At 42.2% G+C, this 23990-nt stretch overlaps 3 protein-coding genes across 7 annotated transcripts in view; all 3 read right to left on the minus strand.

Annotated features, from left to right (window-relative positions):
- The window catches only part of LOC110504859 (protocadherin alpha-C2), a 187298-nt gene that overhangs the window by 92036 nt on the left and 71272 nt on the right, over positions 1-23990 (minus strand). Inside the window, exon 1 of one of the 5 annotated variants that reach the window (XM_036969647.1) lies at positions 3-2523. The exons of the other annotated variants lie outside the window; for them this stretch is intronic. Within the exon in view, the coding sequence (XP_036825542.1) occupies positions 3-2381 (2379 nt within the window). The 5' untranslated portion in view covers positions 2382-2523. Of the gene's footprint in view, positions 1-2; positions 2524-23990 lie in introns of those variants that run through there. 5 annotated transcript variants of the gene reach the window in all.
- Positions 2753-5639, minus strand: LOC118946055 (protocadherin alpha-3-like). The gene is made up of 2 exons (XM_036970284.1): positions 3089-5639; positions 2753-2764 (listed from the first exon to the last, which is right to left on the minus strand). Exons 1-2 carry the CDS (start codon positions 5468-5470, stop codon positions 2753-2755), a joined length of 2394 nt encoding a protein of 797 aa, XP_036826179.1. The 5' UTR covers positions 5471-5639.
- LOC118945980 (protocadherin alpha-8-like) lies at positions 5705-11190 on the minus strand. Its single transcript, XM_036969631.1, has 2 exons — positions 8567-11190; positions 5705-5746 (listed from the first exon to the last, which is right to left on the minus strand). Exons 1-2 carry the CDS (start codon positions 10961-10963, stop codon positions 5705-5707), a joined length of 2439 nt encoding a protein of 812 aa, XP_036825526.1. The 5' UTR covers positions 10964-11190.

The following is a 23990-nucleotide window of genomic DNA, read 5'->3' on the forward strand; positions in this document are numbered from 1 at the left end:
ACCTGATCTTTGTTGGGTAATGTCTGAGTCCTGTTAAACGTGTCATTTCCGTTAATACTGATCAGTTCTGCATCTGCAGGTGGATACGGAGCGGGGAAAACCACTACGTCACTCTTCAGTGTGTCTGAGCTGAAACACACGTCATACTGCTGAGTAGATTTAGAGTAAGACCAGCTTCCGTCAGGGTGTGTGGTGATCATTGGGGCGCTGTACCTTCTGAAACTGTCCTCTGTCCTGTGGCATTTTACAGCTATTAAACTGATGAGGCTCAGTAAAAATATCACTGACACCGAGGCTATGGCGATCAACAAATATAGGTTTAAATCAGAGAAGTTTTCCTCCTTTCTCGGCACATTTCTGAATTGAGTCTGGATTTCACCTGTACTTTCAATCACCACTACATCAATAGACACAGTCGCTGACAGTGAGGGTTCTCCGTTATCAGAAACCAACACGACCAACGGGTGAGTTTTCAGGTCATTGTCACTCATTCTCCTCTTAGTCCTTAGTTCCCCGGTGCTGGTTCCGATTCGGAAGAGGTTGGTTCCCTTGGGCTCAGAGATGTGATAAGAAAGCAGCGCATTGTAGCCAGAGTCGGCGTCTACAGCCCTGATCTTGGCCACAAAGTAGCCCGCTTCAGCAGAATAGGGAACGTTCTGAGTATTAACGGAGCCGTGCTCAGAATAGGGCGCGAGAATCCCAGGACTGTTGTCATTCTCATCTAGGATAAAAACGTTCACAGTCACGTTGCTGCTGAGTGGAGGAACACCAGAGTCCGTGGCCTGAACTTTAAACTGGAAAGTTTTGATCTCCTCGTAGTTAAAAGACTGCAGACTGATTATATCTCCAGTATCTGAGTTTATATTAACCATTGTGGACAGAGGTGGTAATTTGCTGTTACTCTGTAAGAATGAGTAGGTCACTTGGCCATTTTCATTGACGTCAGAATCAAGTGCAGACACTGTTTTAATGACATCTACTGGACCGTTCTCCTTAACATAAATATTAATCACGGGTTCTGAGAAGTGAGGAGCGTTGTCATTTACATCAGAAACGTGTACAGTAATAACGCTGGTGCTGGAGAGAGGCGGCGCCCCTTCATCTGTAGCTATGACGGTAACATTATACTGAGAAGCGCTCTCTCTGTCAAGAGGCCCATCGACCACTAACGAATAATAGTTTTTGTAGTTTGTCTCTAATTTAAAAGGGACCTTATTCTTGACCTCACATTGAACCGCGCCATTTTTGCCACCATCTCTATCGAGGACGGACACGAGAGCAATAGCGGTGCCTTTCTTGGCGTTCTCCTTCACTGTGTCTAGGAGTGACGTCACAGTGAGCTCAGGGGCATTGTCGTTGAGGTCCACCACCTCTACCAAAACTTTACAGTGAGCTGCCATCGGGGGCTGGCCTCTGTCACTCGCCTGCACATGAATCTCAAAAGCAGGACTTTCCTCAAAATCAACCGCATCTTTAACTGTGATTGTTCCCGTTTTAGAATCGATTTGAAATCTCTCTAATATATGATCTTGGCCTTTAGTTCTAAGAGAGTACACTATTTCACTGTTTGTGCCCTCATCGATATCATTTGCATTCACATTTATTACTGTTGTTCCTATGGGCACGTTCTCGAAAACACGAGTCTTATACAAAGAGCTACTGAATATGGGCCGGTTATCATTATTATCTAAAACATTTATTTTTATTTCTGACGTGCCAGACCTCGGTGGATTTCCTCCATCAACAGCCGTCAGTGTGAGCTGAATAACGGGCTGTTTCTCTCGGTCTAAAGCTGTCTGCAGCACTAACTCCGCAGACACACTCTCTCCTCCTTTGTGGATATCAAGAGAGAAATATTCATTAGGACTAAGCTTGTATGTGCTAACCGTATTCTTTCCAACATCGACATCAGACGCTTCTAAAAGAGAGAATTTCGCTCCCGGTAATGTACTCTCAGCAATGTCCATACTCTGTGACTTTTCTGCAAAATACGGAGCATTATCATTAACATCTAAAATAGTTATTTCTAGACCGTAAAGCTTCAACGGACTGTTTATAACGGCCTCTACACTGACTGTACATTTCGGAGCCTTCACACAGAGCTCCTCTCTGTCTATTCTCTCATTCACATAGAGAACACCCGTCTTAAGATTTACCTCGAAATACTTTCTCTTGGACCCGGTGACAATCTGAAACATACGCGACTCCAAATCCTGGACATTGAGGTTTAGATCTTTAGCGATATTTCCCACAGAAGTCCCTGGGTTTACCTCCTCTGAGACGGAATAGGAGAGCTGCCCGCACACCGCTTCCCAGTAACACTCCAGCAACACAAGCAATACATACGTCACAATAGAGCTCCTTCTACTCGGTAAAGACATACTTCCATCGAATGTCAGCAACGCATAGATTCGAAAAGATTAGTATCCTTGAAAAAATCTTAGCATAGAAAATATATGTATCAAATCCAGCTGAATTTCTAAGCGGTAAACACCGGTATGGCCTGAGACAACCGTCTCTCTCTCGTCTTGCGTCTCTTTTTAACAAAGCCACAAAAATCTCCCCACTCTCTGAAACTGGGAGGGACCTCGAGACACGAAATAATATCTCAATGCCACGGTCAACAGTGACGCCACGTGGGGAATGTACCAGCTTACAGCAACTCAGAAGATCCCAATATATTCCATGACACCCATCCAAACACAATAGAAGCATGACGACCATCACTTCTGAGCAGCATGTATGTGATGTTTCATATGAAATGCTACAAAACATAGGCAGGGCAAAAAAAAGCGTATCCAGTGCATTACGTGAAACAACAGGCAAAAACAGGTAGCCAAGACGGTGACAGATTTCAGAACCATGGGCAGCGCCTATGTGTTTATCTTGACAGCGAGCAAAAGAGTACGGCATTTTTCCAACTTGTATAGGCAGGAAGATGTCTATAATTTAATTGAACATGCAAATGAGATAGAGAAGAAAAGTTCAAGTTCATCCAAAGGAAGACATTGAGAAAAACAACAAAACAACAAAAAAAAAGGCTGATTAAAGGATGGATTTCTGGTTTAAGTGAAACTATGGTTCTTACCTGATCTTTGTTGGGTAATGTCTGAGTCCTGTTAAACGTGTCATTTCCGTTAATACTGATCAGTTCTGCATCTGCAGGTGGATACGGAGCGGGGAAAACCACTACGTCACTCTTCAGTGTGTCTGAGCTGAAACACACGTCATACTGCTGAGTAGATTTAGAGTAAGACCAGCTTCCGTCAGGGTGTGTGGTGATCATTGGGGCGCTGTACCTTCTGAAACTGTCCTCTGTCCTGTGGCATTTTACAGCTATTAAACTGATGAGGCTCAGTAAAAATATCACTGACACCGAGGCTATGGCGATCAACAAATATAGGTTTAAATCAGAGAAGTTTTCCTCCTTTCTCGGCACATTTCTGAATTGAGTCTGGATTTCACCTGTACTTTCAATCACCACTACATCAATAGACACAGTCGCTGACAGTGAGGGTTCTCCGTTATCAGAAACCAACACGACCAACGGGTGAGTTTTCAGGTCATTGTCACTCATTCTCCTCTTAGTCCTTAGTTCCCCGGTGCTGGTTCCGATTCGGAAGAGGTTGGTTCCCTTGGGCTCAGAGATGTGATAAGAAAGCAGCGCATTGTAGCCAGAGTCGGCGTCTACAGCCCTGATCTTGGCCACAAAGTAGCCCGCTTCAGCAGAATAGGGAACGTTCTGAGTATTAACGGAGCCGTGCTCAGAATAGGGCGCGAGAATCCCAGGACTGTTGTCATTCTCATCTAGGATAAAAACGTTCACAGTCACGTTGCTGCTGAGTGGAGGAACACCAGAGTCCGTGGCCTGAACTTTAAACTGGAAAGTTTTGATCTCCTCGTAGTTAAAAGACTGCAGACTGATTATATCTCCAGTATCTGAGTTTATATTAACCATTGTGGACAGAGGTGGTAATTTGCTGTTACTCTGTAAGAATGAGTAGGTCACTTGGCCATTTTCATTGACGTCAGAATCAAGTGCAGACACTGTTTTAATGACATCTACTGGACCGTTCTCCTTAACATAAATATTAATCACGGGTTCTGAGAAGTGAGGAGCGTTGTCATTTACATCAGAAACGTGTACAGTAATAACGCTGGTGCTGGAGAGAGGCGGCGCCCCTTCATCTGTAGCTATGACGGTAACATTATACTGAGAAGCGCTCTCTCTGTCAAGAGGCCCATCGACCACTAACGAATAATAGTTTTTGTAGTTTGTCTCTAATTTAAAAGGGACCTTATTCTTGACCTCACATTGAACCGCGCCATTTTTGCCACCATCTCTATCGAGGACGGACACGAGAGCAATAGCGGTGCCTTTCTTGGCGTTCTCCTTCACTGTGTCTAAGAGTGACGTCACAGTGAGCTCAGGGGCATTGTCGTTGAGGTCCACCACCTCTACCAAAACTTTACAGTGAGCTGCCATCGGGGGCTGGCCTCTGTCACTCGCCTGCGCATGAATCTCAAAAGCAGGACTTTCCTCAAAATCAACCGCATCTTTAACTGTGATTGTTCCCGTTTTAGAATCGATTTGAAATCTCTCTAATATATGATCTTGGCCTTTAGTTCTAAGAGAGTACACTATTTCACTGTTTGTGCCCTCATCGATATCATTTGCATTCACATTTATTACTGTTGTTCCTATGGGCACGTTCTCGAAAACACGAGTCTTATACAAAGAGCTACTGAATATAGGACGGTTATCATTAATATCTAAAACATTTATTTTTATTTCTGACGTGCCAGACCTCGGTGGATTTCCTCCATCAACAGCGGTCAGTGTGAGCTGAATAACGGGCTGTTTCTCTCGGTCTAAAGCTGTCTGCAGCACTAACTCCGCAGACACACTCTCTCCTCCTTTGTGGATATCAAGAGAGAAATATTCATTAGGACTAAGCTTGTATGTGCTAACCGTATTCTTTCCAACATCGACATCAGACGCTTCTAAAAGAGAGAATTTCGCTCCCGGTAATGTACTCTCAGCAATGTCCATACTTTGTGACTTTTCTGCAAAATACGGAGCATTATCATTAACATCTAAAATAGTTATTTCTAGACCGTAAAGCTTCAAAGGACTGTTTATAACGGCCTCTACACTGACTGTACATTTCGGAGCCTTCACACAGAGCTCCTCTCTGTCTATTCTCTCATTCACATAGAGAACACCAGTCTTAAGATTTACCTCGAAATACTTTCTCTTGGACCCGGTGACAATCTGAAACATACGCGACTCCAAATCCTGGACATTGAGGTTTAGATCTTTAGCGATATTTCCCACAGAAGTCCCTGGGTTTACCTCCTCTGAGACGGAATAGGAGAGCTGCTCGCACACCGCCTCCCAGTAACACTCCAGCAACACAAGCAATACATACGTCACAATAGAGCTCCTTCTACTCGGTAAAGACATCATTCCATCGAACGTTTGCCGAGCATTGATCCAAAAATAGAAATATCAGCAACAAAAATCTAAGCACAGAAAATATATATCTCAAATCCAGCTGAATTACAACATGGTAAATGTTTTGGCCTCCAACCACCATCTCTCTCGTCTTGCTTCTTTTTGTAACAAAGCCCCGTGAATGCTCCTCACCCTGTGAAACTGGGAGGGGACTCGGAACTCGAAAGTAATATCTTAATACCATGGTCAACAGTGACGCCACGTGGTAATATTGAAGCGTACACCATACTAGAAAACCACATTATTCAAAGACATCCATACACAAATAAGCGGTTATTTTGCTCTGGGACAACCATAGGCCTCACAATACTCGTCTTAAGGTCCCCGGTAACAGTTGTAAAAAGTAATAGAAGTACAGTTCCAGCCAAAAGTATGGACACACCTACTCATTCAAGGATTTTTCTTTATTTTTACTATTTTCTACATTGTAGAACAATAGTGAAGACATCAAAAATATGAAATAAAACATATGGAATCATGAAGTGCCAAAAAAGCGTTAATCAACTCAAAATATATTTTACATTTTGTTTATTCAAAGTAGCCACACTTCACCTTGATGACAGCTTTCCACACTCTTGGCATTCTCTCAACCAGCTTCATGAGGAATGCTTTTCCAACAGTCCTGAAGGCATTCCCACATATGCTGAGCACTTGTTGGCAGCTTTTCCTTCACTCTGCGGTCCAACTCATCCCAAACCATCTCAATTCAATTGAGTTTAGGTGATTGTGGAGACCAGGTCATCTGATTCAGCACTCCATCACTCTCCTTGGTCAAATAGCACTTACACAGCCTGGAGGTGGGTTTGGGGTCATTGTCCTGTTGAATAACAAATTATAGTCCCACTAAGCACAAACCAGATGGGATGGTGTATTGCTGCAGAATGCTGTGGAAGCCATGCTGGTTAAGTGTGCCTTGAGTTCTAAATAAATCACTGACAGTGTCACCAGCAAAGCTCACCCACACCATCACACCTCCATGCTTCATGGTGGGAACCACACATGCAGAGATCATCCGTTCACCTACTCTGCGTCTCACAAAGACGCAGCGGTTGGAACCTAAAATCTCAAATTTAGACTCATCAGACCAAAGGACAGATTTCCACCTGTCTAATGTTCATTGCTCGTGTTTCTTGGCCCAAGCAAGTCTTTTTCTTATTGGTGTCCTTTAGTAGTGGTTTCTTTGCAGCAATTCGACCACGAAGGCCTAATTCACTCAGTTGCCTCTGAACAGTTGATGTTGAGATGTGTCTGGTACTTTAACTCTGTGAAGCATTTCTTTGGGCGGCAATTACTGAGGTACAGTTAACTCTAATTAACTTATCCTCTGCAGCAGAGGTAACTATGAGACTTCCTTTCCTGTGGCGGTCCTCATGAGAGCCAGTTTCATCATAGCGCTTGATGGTTTTTGCAACTGAACTTGCATAAACTTTAAAAGATTTTGAAATGTGGACTCACGAGTGGCACAGGCATCTAAGACACTGCATCACAGTGCTAGCTGTGCCACTAGAAATTCTGGGTTTGAGTTCAAGCTCTGTCGCAGCCGGCTGCGACCGGGAGACCCATGGGGCGGTGCACAATTGGCCCAGTGTCGTCGGGGTTAGGGGAGGGTTTGTACTATCATGCACTAGCGACTCCTATAGCGGGCTGACACGGTCGCCAGGTGTACGGTGTTTCTTCCGACACATTGGTGTGGCTGGCATCCGAGTTAAGTGGGCATTGTGTCAAGAAGCAGTGCGGCTTGGTTGGGTTGTGTATCGGAGGACGCACGACTCTCGACCTTTGCCTCTCCCGAGTATGTACGGGAGTTGCTGCGATGAGAAAAGACTAGCTACCAATTGGATACCACGAAAATGAGGTAAAAAAAAATTAAAATAGTTTGTTTATATTAAGCATTGACTGACCTTCATGTTTTAAAGTAATTGATGGACTGTCATTTATCTTTGCTTAGTTGAGCTGTTCTTGCCATAATATGGACTTGGTCTTTTACCAAATAGGGATATCTTTTGTTGGCACAACACAACTGATTGGCTCAAATGCATTAAGAAGGAAAGAAATTCCACAAATGAACTTTTAACAAGGAACACCTGTTAATTGAAATGCATTCCAGGTTGCATCCATGCATTCCATTACCTCATGAAGTTGGTTGAGAGAATGCCAAGAGTGTGCAAAGTTGTCATCAAGGCAAAGGGTGGCTATTTTGAAGAATCCAAATTCAAAAAATATTTTAATTTGTTTAACACTTTTTTGGTTACTTCATAATCCCATATGTGTTATTACATTGTTTTGATGGCTTCACTATTATTCTACAATGCAGAAAATAGACAAATATGTTCAAAAAAAACCTTGAATGAGTAGGTGTGTCCAAACTATTGACTGGTTCTATATTTATAGCGACTGTTTAAGGACAAAAATAAGGGGATAACTAATCAAATAAAGACGGTACAGAAAACCTATTTCATAACACAGTCTGCTGAATTTGAAAGATAACTTTTCTTTCATTTTGTTTTCGGCAAAAATGAAAACGTGGCTCTGTTTCGCCAATGGATTGAGGTTTCACCTTTTGTCTCAATAAAGAATTCTGCGTTCGACGAGCGTTGTGCGATATGCACACCCAGTTACAAGCCTGCTACAATTAGCGGCAGGCGGTCCAGCAATATCCACCGTCCAAGTACGGATGAAGCCTGAGCTGGAATGTGAAGCTCACTGAATATGGTTAGCTTTAGAAAACCCTGAATACATCTAGCTTGCTTCATAGCATACCCATCAGCTCTTATGCTAAATTATATTTCCGAAAAACCTGCAAGAGAGGGTGAATCGTTTCCGCACTATGGACAGCGCGTCCAAGTTTCTCTTCAATGTGGGAAAATAGCAAGCAAGTTTAACATCTTAAATAGGCAGTGATATGTCTATAATTTCACTGTTCATTAAAATAAGATAACGAGGCAAATAACAAAGTTAACCAAAAACATTGAAAATCAAAACAAAGCGACAAAGACATGTTTAGGATAGAAGGAAAACGAATTTTTGTGTTAAAACTACAGTTCTTACCTGATCTTTGTTGGGTAATGTCTGAGTCCTGTTAAACGTGTCATTTCCGTTAATACTGATCAGTTCTGCATCTGCAGGTGGATACGGAGCGGGGAAAACCACTACGTCACTCTTCAGTGTGTCTGAGCTGAAACACACGTCATACTGCTGAGTAGATTTAGAGTAAGACCAGCTTCCGTCAGGGTGTGTGGTGATCATTGGGGCGCTGTACCTTCTGAAACTGTCCTCTGTCCTGTGGCATTTTACAGCTATTAAACTGATGAGGCTCAGTAAAAATATCACTGACACCGAGGCAATGGCGATCAACAAATAAAGGTTTAAATCAGAGAAGTTTTCCTCCTTTCTCGGCACATTTCTGAATTGAGTCTGGATTTCACCTGTACTTTCAACCACCACTACATCCATAGATACAGTCGCTGACAGTGAGGGTTCTCCGTTATCAGAAACCAACACGACCAACGGGTGAGTTTTCAGGTCATTGTCACTCATTCTCCTCTTAGTCCTTAGTTCCCCGGTGCTGGTTCCGATTCGGAAGAGGTTGGTTCCCTTGGGCTCAGAGATGTGATAAGAAAGCAGCGCATTGTAGCCAGAGTCGGCGTCTACAGCCCTGATCTTGGCCACAAAGTAGCCCGCTTCAGCAGAATAGGGAACGTTCTCGGTGTTAACGGAGCCGTGCTCCGAATAGGGCGCGATAATCCCAGGACTGTTGTCATTCTCATCCAGGATAAAAACGTTCACAGTCACGTTGCTGCTGAGTGGAGGAACACCAGAGTCTGTGGCCTGAACTTTAAACTGGAAAGTTTTGATCTCCTCATAGTTAAAAGACTGCAGACTGATTATATCTCCAGTATGAGAGTTTAAATTCACAAATGATGATATTGGAACACTTATATTTAATAATGAATACGTAATCTTTGCATTTTCATCTAAATCTGGGTCAAAAGCAGACATCGTATAAATGACGTCTCCTACCGGACTGTTCTCTTTCACATAAACATTAATCACGGGTTCTGAGAATAGAGGAGCGTTGTCATTTACATCAGAAACGTGTACAGTAATAACGCTGGTGCTGGAGAGAGTCGGGGTCCCTTCATCCGTAGCTGTGAAGGTGACATTATACATAGAAGCGCTCTCCCTGTCCAGAGGCCCGTCGACCACTAACGAATAATAGTTTTCATAGTTTGTCTCCAGTTTAAATGGGACTTTATTTACAATATCACAATTCACTATTCCATTTTTGCCACCATCTTTATCGAGGACGGACACGAGAGCAATAGCAGTGCCCATCTTGGCGTTCTCCTTCACTGTGTCTAAGAGTGACGTCACAGTGATGTCAGGGGCATTGTCGTTGAGGTCCACCACCTCTACCAACACTTTACAGTGAGCTGCCATCGGGGGCTGGCCTCTGTCACTCACTTCTGCACGGATCTCAAAGGCAGGACTTTTTTCGAAATCTATATGCCCTTTAACTGTGATTGTTCCCGTTTTAGAATCGATTTGAAATCTATCTAATATATGACCTTGGCCTTTACTTCTTAGCGAATACACCATTTCACTGTTTATGCCTTCATCGACATCAGACGCATTCAGAGTGATTACTTTTGTCCCTATTGCGACGTTTTCGAAAAGTCGAGTCTTATACAACGAGATACTAAAAACCGGAGCGTTATCATTGATGTCCAAAACATTAACTACAATCTCTGATGTGGCCGACCTCGGTGGGTTGCCACCATCAATGGCCGTCAGTGTGAGCTTTATAACAGACTGTTTCTCTCGGTCTAACGCTTTCTGCAGCACTAAGTCAGCAGACACACTTTCTCCTCCTTTGTGTATATCAAGAGCGAAGTATTCATTAGGGCTAAGCATGTATGTACTAACAGAATTTTTACCCACATCCGCATCATTTGCCTCTGCTAGGGCGAATCTCAAGCCTGGTAATGTACTCTCTGCTATATTGATACTTTGTGATTTTTCAATAAACGACGGAGCATTATCGTTAACATCTAAAATAGTGATTTCTAGACGGTAAAGCTTCAACGGACTGTTTATAACGGCCTCTACACTGACTGTACATTTCAGAGCCTTCACACAGAGCTCCTCTCTGTCTATTCTCTCATTCACATAGAGAACACCAGTCTTTAGATTTACCTCGAAATACTTTCTCTTGGACCCGGTGACAATCTGAAACATACGAGACTCCAAATCCTGGACATTGAGGTTTAGATCCTTAGCGATATTTCCCACAGAAGTCCCTGGGTTTACCTCCTCTGAGACGGAATAGGAGAGCTGCCCGCACACCGCCTCCCAGTAACACTCCAGCAGCACAAGCGCTACATACGTCACAATAGAGCTCCTTATATTCGGTGAAGACATCATTCCATCGAACATGAGCCACATATAGATCCGAAGAGATTAAATGACATTTTAAACAATCAAGATTATGAAGAAGTTATTTGTCAAATTCGGATGCAATTGTAGAAGGTAGAAACAGACTGATCTTGATGCCGACTATTCGCTCTCTCGTCCTGCGTCTCTTTGTAACAATGCAGCAAGACATGTTCTCACCCTGTGAAGGCGGGATGGGCCTCTTAACGCCCGTGACCATTTCTCACACTAACGGTCAACAGTGACGCCAAGTGGTGAAAAATGTGACATACTCCAATAATGAAGCGTAGAAATGCAATTGCCTGCAAAACCAGCAGATACGGTGTATTATGCATGTTCCACCAGAGAGCACGAATCCAATAATCAAATCTAAACACTTAACAACACTGAACATGAATTTCTGAAAATGGGGTGTATCTTGTAGGCAAAATGTAGTTCTAGCTTTCAGCACCACGGACAGCACTAGCAGCCTATGCAGTTAAAAACTCAGTCCGGTTGAAAAACGTGTGTGTGTGTGTGTGTGTGTGTGTGTGTGTGTGTGTGTATGTGTGTGTGTGTGTGTGTGTGTGTGTGTTCGCATAATCGGCAATAATAGTAATTCAGAGTTACTGTATGTAAGCTATGATAATGAGTAATACACTCCAACCAACAGCAGGCATTAAACCCTTATGGATGACTTAAGTATATTTATATCTCTCTATCTTCTAGTTCCCCTCTTCTATCCCCCTCTCAGGAGCGTAAACCTGAAGTAGGAAGGTGTGGTGACACCTATCTATCTATCTACATTTCCAATGACAACTATTCCATTTCTACCTAATATAGCCAGTAAGGCACCTTGGCTTACTATTAATGGAAGGCTGACCATAACTTACTGTTATATCATTACTAGTGATCTGTAATACTGTAGGGTAGATAGGCACAACACTGTATGTGTCTAACTAAGAACATGTACAGTACCAGTCAAAAGTTTGGACACACCTACACATTCCAGGGTTTTTCTTTACTTGTACTATTTTCTACGTTGTAGAATAATAGTGAAAAAATCTAAACATGGAAATAACAAATATGGAATCCTGTAGTAACCAAAAAAGTGTTAAATATATTTTAGATTCTTCAACCCCAAATCAGATGATTCTGTACTGTGTAGGAGATCAAGTTGAGTGTGTGTGCGTGTTAGGGCTGCATAACTAATCAAATTCACACAGAAATCACATGTTGACATGTGCAATATCCATATCCATCCTCCTAGTCCTAGTTCTATTTCTAGTTCTATAACTTTTTCAACAGGACAATGACACAACACACTTCCTGGCTGTGTAAGGGCTATTTGACCAAGAAGGAGAGTGATGGAATGCTGCATCACATGACCTGGCCTCCACAATAACCTGTCCTCAACCCAATTGAGATGGTTTGCGATGAGTTGGTGTAACGGTTCTCTTGGGGTGAAGTAGAAGCGGACCAAAATGCAGCGTGGTGGTTATTCATGGTTTTTAATGAAGAAAAACTATACATGAATAAACTAACAAAACAATAAATGTGAGACAACCTAAACAGCCTATCTGGTGACAACAAACACAAAGACAGGAACAATCACCCACGAAACACTCAAAGAATATGGCTGCCTAAATATTGTTCCGAATCAGAGACAACGATAAACACCTGCCTCTGATTGAGAACCACTCCAGACAGCCATAGACTATGCTAGATACCCCTACTATACTACAAACCCAATACCTAACAAAAACCCCAAGACAAAACACACCACATGCAAAACCCATGTCACACCCTGGCCTGACCAAATTACTAAAGAAAACACAAAATACTAAGACCAGGGCATGACAGTTGGACTGCAGAGTGAAGGAATAGTAGCCAACAAGTGCTCAACATATGTGGGAACTCCTTCAAGACTGTTGGAAAAGCATTCCAGGTGAAGCTGGTTGAGAGAATGCCAAGAGTGTGCAAAGCTGTCATCACGGCAAGGGGTGTTTACTTTAAATCATCTCAAATATAAAATATATTTAGATTTGTTTAACACTTTTTTGGTTACTACATGATTCCATTTGTTTTATTTCATAGTTTTGATATCTTCACTATTATTCTACAATGTAGAAAATAGTAAAAATAAAGAAAACCCTTTGAATGAGTAGGTGTGTCCAAACCTTTGACTGGTACTGTATGTCAGTATACCAGGGAGGAACATTCAATAAATAGACAACAACCTCCCACCTCTCTTTACCCCTCTTGCACCCCCTCTCCTCACTCTATCGCTTTCTCTCTCTCTATATATATATATATATCACACACACACACACACACACACACACACACACACACACACACACACACACACACACACACACACACACACACACACACACACACACACACACACACACACACACACACACACACACACACACAAGCTGATGGGCATAATTGTTTTCCTGCTCATTGATGCAGGACCGGTTGTGGTCTGCTCTTTCAACAGATTTCTGGGTATTTTGGTGTATTTTTTTGTATGTTACCCTGTATCTCCACAGAGACAGTGGTTAGGAGTTTACGGACGTTTGGTTATGTATAATCCAAGGATTAGGCCCTGGGTGCAGAGGCTCTTGTCCCATTTCCATTCAGTTGGAAACATGAAAGATGATTTGAAATATTAATCATCATCATATTCCGAAGTCATAATCTTCTTCTCCCTATGCCCAATAGAAATAATAACTAGGCAGGTCTGACCCCATCAGAGGATTTCTAGGTCACAATGGGAGAGACCAGAGCAGACACATAACAGTATGGGCCTACATGCACAAGAATTAGTCATTCTTGCACGTACGTACTGCTCTCTCTGCTACACACACACACACACACACACACACACACGGGCTGCACTATATGGGCCACTTTTTTTTTACCAAATATTGCAACTAACCAAACGTTTTCTGTAGTTGCGGATCAAACCTGCACAAATAATTTTGGACCATTCCTCTTTACAAAATTGTTTCAGTTCAGCAATATTCTTGTCTGGTGTGAACTGCTCTCTTGAGGTCATGCCACAGCATCTCAATCGGGTTGAGGTCAGGACTCTGACTGGGCCACTCCAGAAGGCTTATATTCTTCTGTTGAAGCCATTATGTTGTTGATTTACTTCTGTGTTTTGGGTCGTTTTCCTGTTGCATCACCTAACTTCTGTTGAGCTTCAATTGGCGGACAGATAACCTAACATTCTCTTGCAAAATGTCTTGATAAACTTGGGAATTCATTTTTCAGACGATGATAGCAAGCTGTCCAGGCCCTGAGGCAGCAAAGCAGCCCCAAACCATGATGCTCCCTCCACCATACTTTACAGTTGGGATGAGGTTTTGATGTTGGTGTGTTGTGCCTTTTTTTCTCCACACATAGTGTTGTGTGTTCCTTCCAAACAACTCAACTGTAGTTTCATCTGTCCGCAGAATATTTTGCCAGTAGCACTGTGGAACATCCAGGTGCACTTTTGCAAACTTCAGACGTGCAGCAATGTTTTTTTTGGACAGCAGTGGCTTCTTCCATGGTGCTCTCCCATGAACGCCATTCTTGTTTAGTGTTTAATGTATCATAGACTCGTCAACAGAGATGTTAGCATGTTCCAGAGATTTCTGTAAGTCTTTAGCTGACACTCTAGGATTCTTCTTAACCTCATTGAGCATTCTGCGCTGTGCTCTTGCAGTTATCTTTGCAGGACGGCCACTCCTAGGGAGAATAGCAACAGTGCTGAACTTTCTCAATTTATAGACTATTTGTCTTGCCGTGGACTGATGAACATCAAGGCTTTTAGAGATACTTTTGTAACCCTTTCCAGCTTTATGCAAGTCAACAATTCTTAATCTTAGGTCTTCTGAGATCTCTTTTGTTTGAGGCATGGTTCACATCAGACAATGCTTCTTGTGAATAGCAATATCAAATTTTGTGAGTGTTTTTTATAGGGCAAGGCAACTTTAACCAACATCTCCAATCTCGTCTCATTGATTGGACTCCAGGTTAAGTGTCGCCTGACTACAATTAGCTTTTGGAGAAGTCATTAGCCAAGGGGTTCAAATACTCCTTCAAATACTTTTCCCAACATACACTGTGAATGTTTAAATAATGTATTCAATATAGACAAGAACAATACAATAGTTTGTGTTAATAGTTTCACCGCAGCATGTTTGTCTATTGTCTATTGTTGTGATTTAGAAGATCAGATCACATTTTATGACCAATTCATGCAGAAATCCAGATAATTCCAAAGGGTTCACATACTTTTTCTTGCCACTGTAAAGTGTACGAAGACACAGCTGAACTACACTCCCTTAACAAAGGAAACTCAAGCGGAAGAGATGCTTTCATATCCCACACTTTCAGATGCACAAGTGTCTGAAAGACAATAATGAGTATGTGTTGTGGCGTTGTAGTCATTCACCAGGGAAAAGGGATTTCATATCTACTCAGCACTTAGTGACCTATCAACATTCCAATATAGCCCTGCCTCGTGGTTATTTAATTGTGTCAGGAGGGTAAGTGCCTTCATATAATGTCATCAACTTATACAACACTTTCAAAAAATCTCAAAGCGCTTTAAAGCACAAAAAAAGAAAAGTGGTTTAGAAAAACAACATCCTAACAACATCACATCATGACATCATAACATCATAACATCAAGACATCATAACATCATGACATCATGGCATCAAGACATCATAACATCATGACATCATGACATCATAACATCATGACATCATAACATCATAACATCATGACATCATAACATCAAGACATCATAACATCAAGACATCATAACATCAAGACATCATAACATCATGACATCATAACATCATAACACCATGACATCAAGACATCATAACATCATAACATCAAGACATCATAACATCATGACATCATGACATCAAGACATCATAACATCATGACATCAAGACATCATAACATCATGACATCAAGACATCATAACATCATGACATCAAGACATCATAACATCATGATATCAAGACATCCTAACATCATAACATCATGACATCATAACATCATAACACCATGACATCAAGACATCATAACATCATGACATCATGACATCAAGACATCATAACATCATGACATCAAAACATCCTAACAACATCACATCATGACATCATAACATCATAACATCATGACATCAAGACATCATAACATCATGACATCATAACATCATGACATCAAGACATCATAACATCATGACATCATAACATCCTAACAACATCACATCATGACATCATAACATCATAACATCATGACATCATAACATCATAACATCATGACATCATGACATCAAGACATCATAACATCATGACATCATAACATCATGACATCATAACATCCTAACAACATCACATCATGACATCATAACATCATAACATCATGACATCAAGACATCATAACATCATGACATCAAGACATCATAACATCATGACATCATGACATCATAACATCATGACATCATGACATCAAGACATCATAACATCATGACATCAAAACATCCTAACAACATCACATCATGACATCATAACATCATAACATCATGACATCAAGACATCATAACATCATGACATCATAACATAATGACATCAAGACATCATAACATCATGACATCATAACATCCTAACAACATCACATCATGACATCATAACATCATAACATCATGACATCATAACATCATAACACCATGACATCAAGACATCATAACATCATGACATCATGACATCATAACATCATGACATCATGACATCAAGACATCATAACATCATGACATCAAAACATCCTAACAACATCACATCATGACATCATAACATCATAACATCATGACATCAAGACATCATAACATCATGACATCATAACATCATGACATCAAGACATCATGACATCAAGACATCATAACATCATGACATCATAACATCCTAACAACATCACATCATGACATCATAACATCATGACATCATAACATCATAACATCATGACATCATGACATCAAGACATCATAACATCATGACATCATAACATCATGACATCATAACATCCTAACAACATCACATCATGACATCATAACATCATAACATCATGACATCATAACATCATAACATCATGACATCAAGACATCATAACATCATGACATCATAACATCATGACATCAAGACATCATAACATCATGACATCATAACATCCTAACAACATCACATCATGACATCATAACATCATAACATCATGACATCATAACATCATAACATCATGACATCAAGACATCATAACATCATGACATCAAAACATCATAAAATCATTACATGACATCATAACATCATGACATCCAGACATCATAACATCATGACATCATAACATCGTGACATCATAACATCATTGTCACGTTCTGACCATAGTTCTTTTGTGTTTTCCTTGTTTTAGTGTTGGTCAGGACGTGAGCTGGGTGGGCATTCTATGTTGTGTGTCTAGTTTGTCCGTTTCTATGTATGGCCTGATATGGTTCTCAATCAGAGGCAGGTGTTAGTCATTGTCTCTGATTGGGAATCATATTTAGGTAGCTTGTTTTGTGTTGGGGTTTGTGGGTGGTTGTTTCCTGTCTTTGTGTTCTCTGCACCAGATAGGGCTGTTTTGTGTTGGGGTTTGTGGGTGGTTGTTTCCTGTCTGTGTTCTCCGCACCAGATAGGACTGTTTTGGGTTGGGGTTTGTGGGTGGTTGTTTCCTGTCTGTGTTCTCCGCACCAGATAGGACTGTTTTGTGTTGGGTTTTGTGGGTGGTGTTTCCTGTCTTTGTGATCTCTGTACCAGATAGGACTGTTTTGTGTTGTGGTTTGTGGGTGGTTGTTTCCTGTCTTTGTGATCTCTGTACCAGATAGGACTGTTTTGTGTTGGGGTTTGTGGGTGGTGTTTCCTGTCTTTGTGTTCTCTGCACCAGATAGGACTGTTTTGTGTTGGGTTTTGTGGGTGGTGTTTCCTGTCTTTGTGTTCTCTGTACCAGATAGGACTGTTTTGGGTTGGGGTTTGTGGGTGGTTGTTTCCTGTCTTTGTGTTCGCTGCACCAGATAGGACTGTTTTGGGTTTTGCCACGTTTGTTATTTTGTATTTGTGTAGTGTTCACGTTATCGTCTTTCATTAAGCATGTTGAACATGAACTACGCTACGTCTTGGTCCTCCGATCCTTCTCGCTTCTCCTCCTCAGACGAAGAGGAGGAGGAAAACCATTACAATCATGACATCCAGACATCATACATCAAGACATCATAACATCCTAAAATCATGACGTCATAACATAATGACATTACATCATGACATCCAGACATCATGAGATGGACAGTCATTAGAAAGTTCATGGTTTGAGTGGTCATCTGAGGGAAAGGCAGGCAGCATGGTCTCATCAAGGTGCCTCGCTGTCTCTGTCTTTTCCGTAACGTTAGCTATATACTATCATTGCTCTTTAAGTAAATGTTAGCTGACCCATATCTGGCCATATCCATCTCTCCCACTGACCCACTCTCAGTGGAGTCAGACCTCAAATAGAGCATGCTCAGTAGGGACATGTGGTGTGAAATTGATCATTCCTAATTATTCCTCTGAGGTGTGAAATATGCGGATGTCATAGACCAACGGCATCATTTCCTCCTCTGTTTGCTCACCATAATGCTGGGATGGGAGGATCCGCAGAGGGGGCAATGAAACAATTAGAAGGACAGGAGGCTTGCACACAAGCAAAAACACAAACACCCCTACACAAATACACACATACATGAATATTCAGTCTCCTCAATTACACTGGAATTCTGCTGCATGGAATCACCCCGACTATTCCTCATTATGCAACATGTCCAGAGGGTATGATAACCGAATGCTCTACATTATTAATAACTAGTAAACGGTTGGTAAATAAAGAGACCGAATGTTCGCTTCCTGATTGTAGATAAATGGGGTATGATCTGTCTGTCTGTCTGTCTGTCTGTCTGTCTGTCTTATTAACCAGGAGAGGCAGGGAGAGAGAGGGAGCAAGAAGGGTGAGGGTGCATTTTTCGAGGGTGTTGATGTGTGTAGCCTATGTGTGTGTGTGTGCTTGTGTGTGTGTGCATATGTGCGTGTGTGTGTGCACCTGTGCGTCTTGAAATTAGAGCGTGTCTGGGAGGAGAAGGGGGATGAGTAGCCTACTCATGTTTATTTATTTTTTAACAAAAACCCATTGTTTCATACTGTTGAGTGAATGGGCATTTACTCTCTCTCTGTGTGTGTGTTAGTGTGTATGTTTCTGCTTGAGTGTGTATGTTAGTGTGTGTTTTAGTGTGTGTGTTAGTGTGTGTGTGTGTGTGTTAGTGTGTATGTTTCTGCTTGAGTGTGTATGTTAGTGTGTGTTTTAGTGTGTGTGTTAGTGTGTGTGTGTGTTAGTGTGTATGTTTCTGCTTGAGTGTGTATGTTAGTGTGTATGTTAGTGTGTGTGTTAGTGGGTGTGTTAGTGGGGGTGTTAGTGGGGGTGTTAGTGGGTGTGTTAGTGGGGGTGTTAGTGGGGGTGTAAGTGGGTGTGTTAGTGGGTGTGTTAGTGGGGGTGTTAGTGGGGGTGTTAGTGGGGGTGTTAGTGGGTATGTTAGTGTGTATGTTAGTGTGTATGTTAGTGTGTATGTTAGTGGGTGTGTTAGTGGGTGTGTTAGTGGGGGTGTTAGTGGGGGTGTTAGTGGGGGTGTTAGTGGGTGTGTTAGTGGGGGTGTAAGTGGGGGTGTTAGTGGGGGTGTTAGTGGGGGTGTTAGTGGGTGAGAGAGTGGGTCTGTGTTAGCACATGAAGGAGGGGTGGGGAGCTCTGTTAGCAGAACAAGCGAGTTTCTCCTCCTCCTCTCCTCCTTCTGCACAGCTCTCTGGTCTCCGTGGTAACCACACCTCACCATGAGGGAGCGGGGGCTGAGGACATGCGCACACACACTCAAACACACACTCAAACACACAATCAAATGCACACACAGAAACACACAGCAACACACACACATGGCTGAAGGCTTATTATTCAAAGGCAGCTGAGAGCATGAATGATAACACAAGTCTTTATGGATCTCCTCCTGCTTTCTGCACAGCTCTCCTATTCAGAGATTCCTATCTGCTTCTGTTCATATTCACACTGCCCTGTCATCTCTGAGCAGTGAGTACAAAGCATACTCCCCACGATGTGACACCCAAAGAAACACACACACACACACACACACACACACACACACACACACACAGACACACACACACACACACACACACACACACACACACACACACACACACACACACACACACACACACACACACAGGGTTGCTGCTGGCTTGCTCATGCATTGATAGTGTAGCTCAACAGCATATTCACTGTGAGAGCTAGCAGCTCCCATCTCCGTCACCACACCCCCACAGAGAGTCTGACCTTCTCACTCGGCCTGCCCAGCTCCCTGCACCCTCACTGGGCCAAGGCTCCAGAGACCTCCCCCTATCTGTGGTAACACAGACCGTACAGTGACCATATCCCTTTATGAGGACAGATACTGATACAGACACACACCACGTTGTCTATGTATTGCTATGGTAAGCACAGTATAGGGAGCAGCATCTATGCCATACACCTATGTGATGCATCTCTTTAGTACCATGCCTCCCTTATGGACAAGAACAGACAAAGACAAACCCTTTCTGTAGCACATAGTGACCCGTTTTCTACAGCTGTATGCCTCCTCTGTGTGTGCTTCCTGCTGTAAGATCAGTGCAGCAGAGATACAGCCTTCTGTAGGCTTGTGTAACATAGAGACTATTACAGTCCTCTGTAGGCTTGTCTAACATAGAGACTATTACAATCCTCTGTAGGCTTGTGTAACATAGAGACTATTACAGTCCTCTGTAGGCTTGTCTAACATAGAGACTATTACAATCCTCTGTAGGCTTGTGTAACATAGAGACTATTACAGTCTTCTGTAGGCTTGTGTAACATAGAGACTATTACAGTCCTCTGTAGGCTTGTGTAACAGACAGACTATTACAGTCCTCTGTAGGCTTGTGTAACAGACAGACTATTACAGTCCTCTGTAGGCTTGTGTAACAGAGACTATTACAATCCTCTGCAGGCTTGTGTAACATACAGACTATTACAGTCCTCTGTAGGCTTGTGTAACAGAGACTATTACAGTCCTCTGTAGGCTTGTGTAACAGACAGACTATTACAGTCCTCTGTTGGCTTGTGTAACAGACAGACTATTACAATCCTCTGTAGGCTTGTGTAACAGGAATACTATTAAAGTCCTCTGTAGGCTTGTGTAACAGACAGACTATGCAGGAGTGTGTTATAATAATGCTATCAATAAAACCCCACCCTACTGCAGCATTACGCTACTGACAAAGCTACTGTGGTACAGTGGGAAGGGAGAGAGAGAGGGAGGAGAAAAGGAGGGAGAGAGAGAGGAGGAAAGGAGGTAGAGAGAGAGGAGGAAAGGACGGAGAAGGATAGGAGGAAGTGAGGGAGAGAGAGAGGAGGAAAGGAGGGAGAGAGAGAGGAGGAAAGGAGGGAGAGAGAGAGGAGTAAATGAGGGAGAGAGAGAGGAGGAAGGCAGGGAGAGAGAGAGAGAGAGAGGAGGAAGGGGGGATGGAGAGAGGAGGAAGGGAGAGAGTGGAAGGCAAGTGAGAGAACGAGAGAGAGAAAGGAGGAGGGAGAAATACAGTAAACTGGGAGCGAATGAGAGAGGTGGAGAGAAAACGAGTGAGAGACGGTGAGTGAGAAATACAGTAAAATGGGAGAGAATGAGAGAGATGGAGAGAAAACGAGGGAGAGACGGGGAGTGAGGGAGAGAGAGAAAGTGGAAGAGAATGAGAGAGGTGGAGAGAAAATGAGGGAGAGACGGGGAGTGAGGGAGAGAGAGAGGAGGGAGTGAGGGAGAGAGAGAAAGTGGAAGAGAATGAGAGAGGTGGAGAGAAAACGAGGGAGAGACAGGGAGTGAGGGAGAGAGAGAAAGTGGAAGAGAGCTGAAAGGGAAAGAAAGAAGGAAGAGAGGGATGGAGAAATGAGAGCAGAGAGAAATGTGTAAAGATGGGAAGTCATGCAAAAGAAACCCACAACTTGTGTAACATCACATGGCCAATTGCCTATTCCTTAAATACATTTTCCATAACCTCAAATTATTCAGAGATAGATTTGAGGAGATTTTAAACATCATATGCACACACACACACACACACACACACACACACACACACACACACACACACACACACACACACACACACACACACACACACACACACACACACACACACATACACACACACACGATGAATCGCTCCCAGTATTTAATCCAACTAGTACTTAATCATTTATTTCCAAATCTGTGTCCCCCTCGTTCCTGGATAAGTAGGACAGGGGCGGGACCAGAGTCATAGGAAGGAACTAGATGAAAACCAGGCCACAGCAATATGCAGCGTGCACACACACACACACACCCGGCAGATATAGATACAGACCGAGTAACCAAACACAACACTCACATGGAAAACAATGGCACAATGCCCACAATGCTTTGGACTCACATAATTAGCTACTGCACTGTGACAGCAAAATAACTGGATGAAAACTAGCATCTTACCATGGCTGAAATCACACTGTTGTCTACCTTCGTGCCTTCATGGCTTATGTCAAATTGATATAAAGACATTAACGTAATGCTACAGCGATCATCTTTCATATCAGAATAACTGTGCATAAGGAAATGTGACCTCTCGGAAAAGACCAAGCAAACTATCATTTCTGAAGTCAACAGACGACAGTGTGTTATTGAAGCTGCAGAGCTGAATCTAATTGGAAGTCAGCATGCATGCGAGTGTCTGGGTTACTAGTTTAGTAGTGTCTGGGTTAGTAGTTTAGTATTGTCTGGGTTAGTAGTTTAGTAGTGTCTGGGTTAGTAGTTTAGTAGTGTCTGGGTTAATAGTTTAGTATTGTCTGGGTTAGTAGTTTAGTAGTGTCTGGGTTACTAGTTTAGTAGTGTCTGGGTTAATAGTTTAGTATTGTCTGGGTTACTAGTTTAGTAGTGTCTGGGTTACTAGTTTAGTAGTGTCTGGGTTAATAGTTTAGTATTATCTGGGTTACTAGTTTAGTAGTGTCTGGGTTAGTAGTTTAGTATTGTCTGGGTTAGTAGTTTAGTAGTGTCTGGGTTAGTAGTTTAGTATTGTCTGGGTTAGTAGTTTAGTAGTGTCTGGGTTAGTAGTTTAGTATTGCCTGGGTTAGTAGTTTAGTAGTGTCTGGGTTAGTAGTTTAGTAGTGTCTGGGTTAGTAGTTTAGTATTGTCTGGGTTAGTAGTTTAGTAGTGTCTGGGTTAGTAGTTTAGTATTGTCTGGGTTAGTAGTTTAGTAGTATCTGGGTTAGTAGTTTAGTATTGTCTGGGTTAGTAGTTTAGTATTGTCTGGGTTAGTAGTTTAGTATTGTCTGGGTTAGTAGTTTAGTATTGTCTGGGTTAGTAGTTTAGTAGTGTCTGGGTTAGTAGTTTAGTATTGTCTGTGTTAGTAGTTTAGTAGTGTCTGGGTTAGTAGTTTAGTATTGTCTGGGTTAGTAGTTTAGTAGTATCTGGGTTAGTAGTTTAGTATTGTCTGGGTTAGTAGTTTAGTATTGTCTGGGTTAGTAGTTTAGTATTGTCTGGGTTACTAGTTTAGTATTGTCTGGGTTAGTAGTTTAGTAGTGTCTGGGTTAGTAGTTTAGTATTGTCTGGGTTAGTAGTTTAGTAGTGTCTGGGTTAGTAGTTTAGTATTGTCTGGGTTAGTAGTTTAGTAGTGTCTGGGTTAGTAGTTTAGTATTGTCTGGGTTACTAGTTTAGTAGTGTCTGGGTTAGTAGTTTAGTATTGTCTGGGTTAGTAGTTTAGTAGTGTCTGGGTTAGTAGTTTAGTAGTGTCTGGGTTAGTAGTTTAGTAGTGTCTGGGTTAATAGTTTAGTAGTGTCTGGATTAGTAGTGTACGAGACAGAGGAATGACCTGTGTTAGAGGAAAAC

The sequence above is a fragment of the Oncorhynchus mykiss genome, chromosome 31, assembly GCF_013265735.2.
Source record: "Oncorhynchus mykiss isolate Arlee chromosome 31, USDA_OmykA_1.1, whole genome shotgun sequence".
Taxonomy (NCBI): Eukaryota; Metazoa; Chordata; class Actinopteri; order Salmoniformes; family Salmonidae; genus Oncorhynchus; species Oncorhynchus mykiss.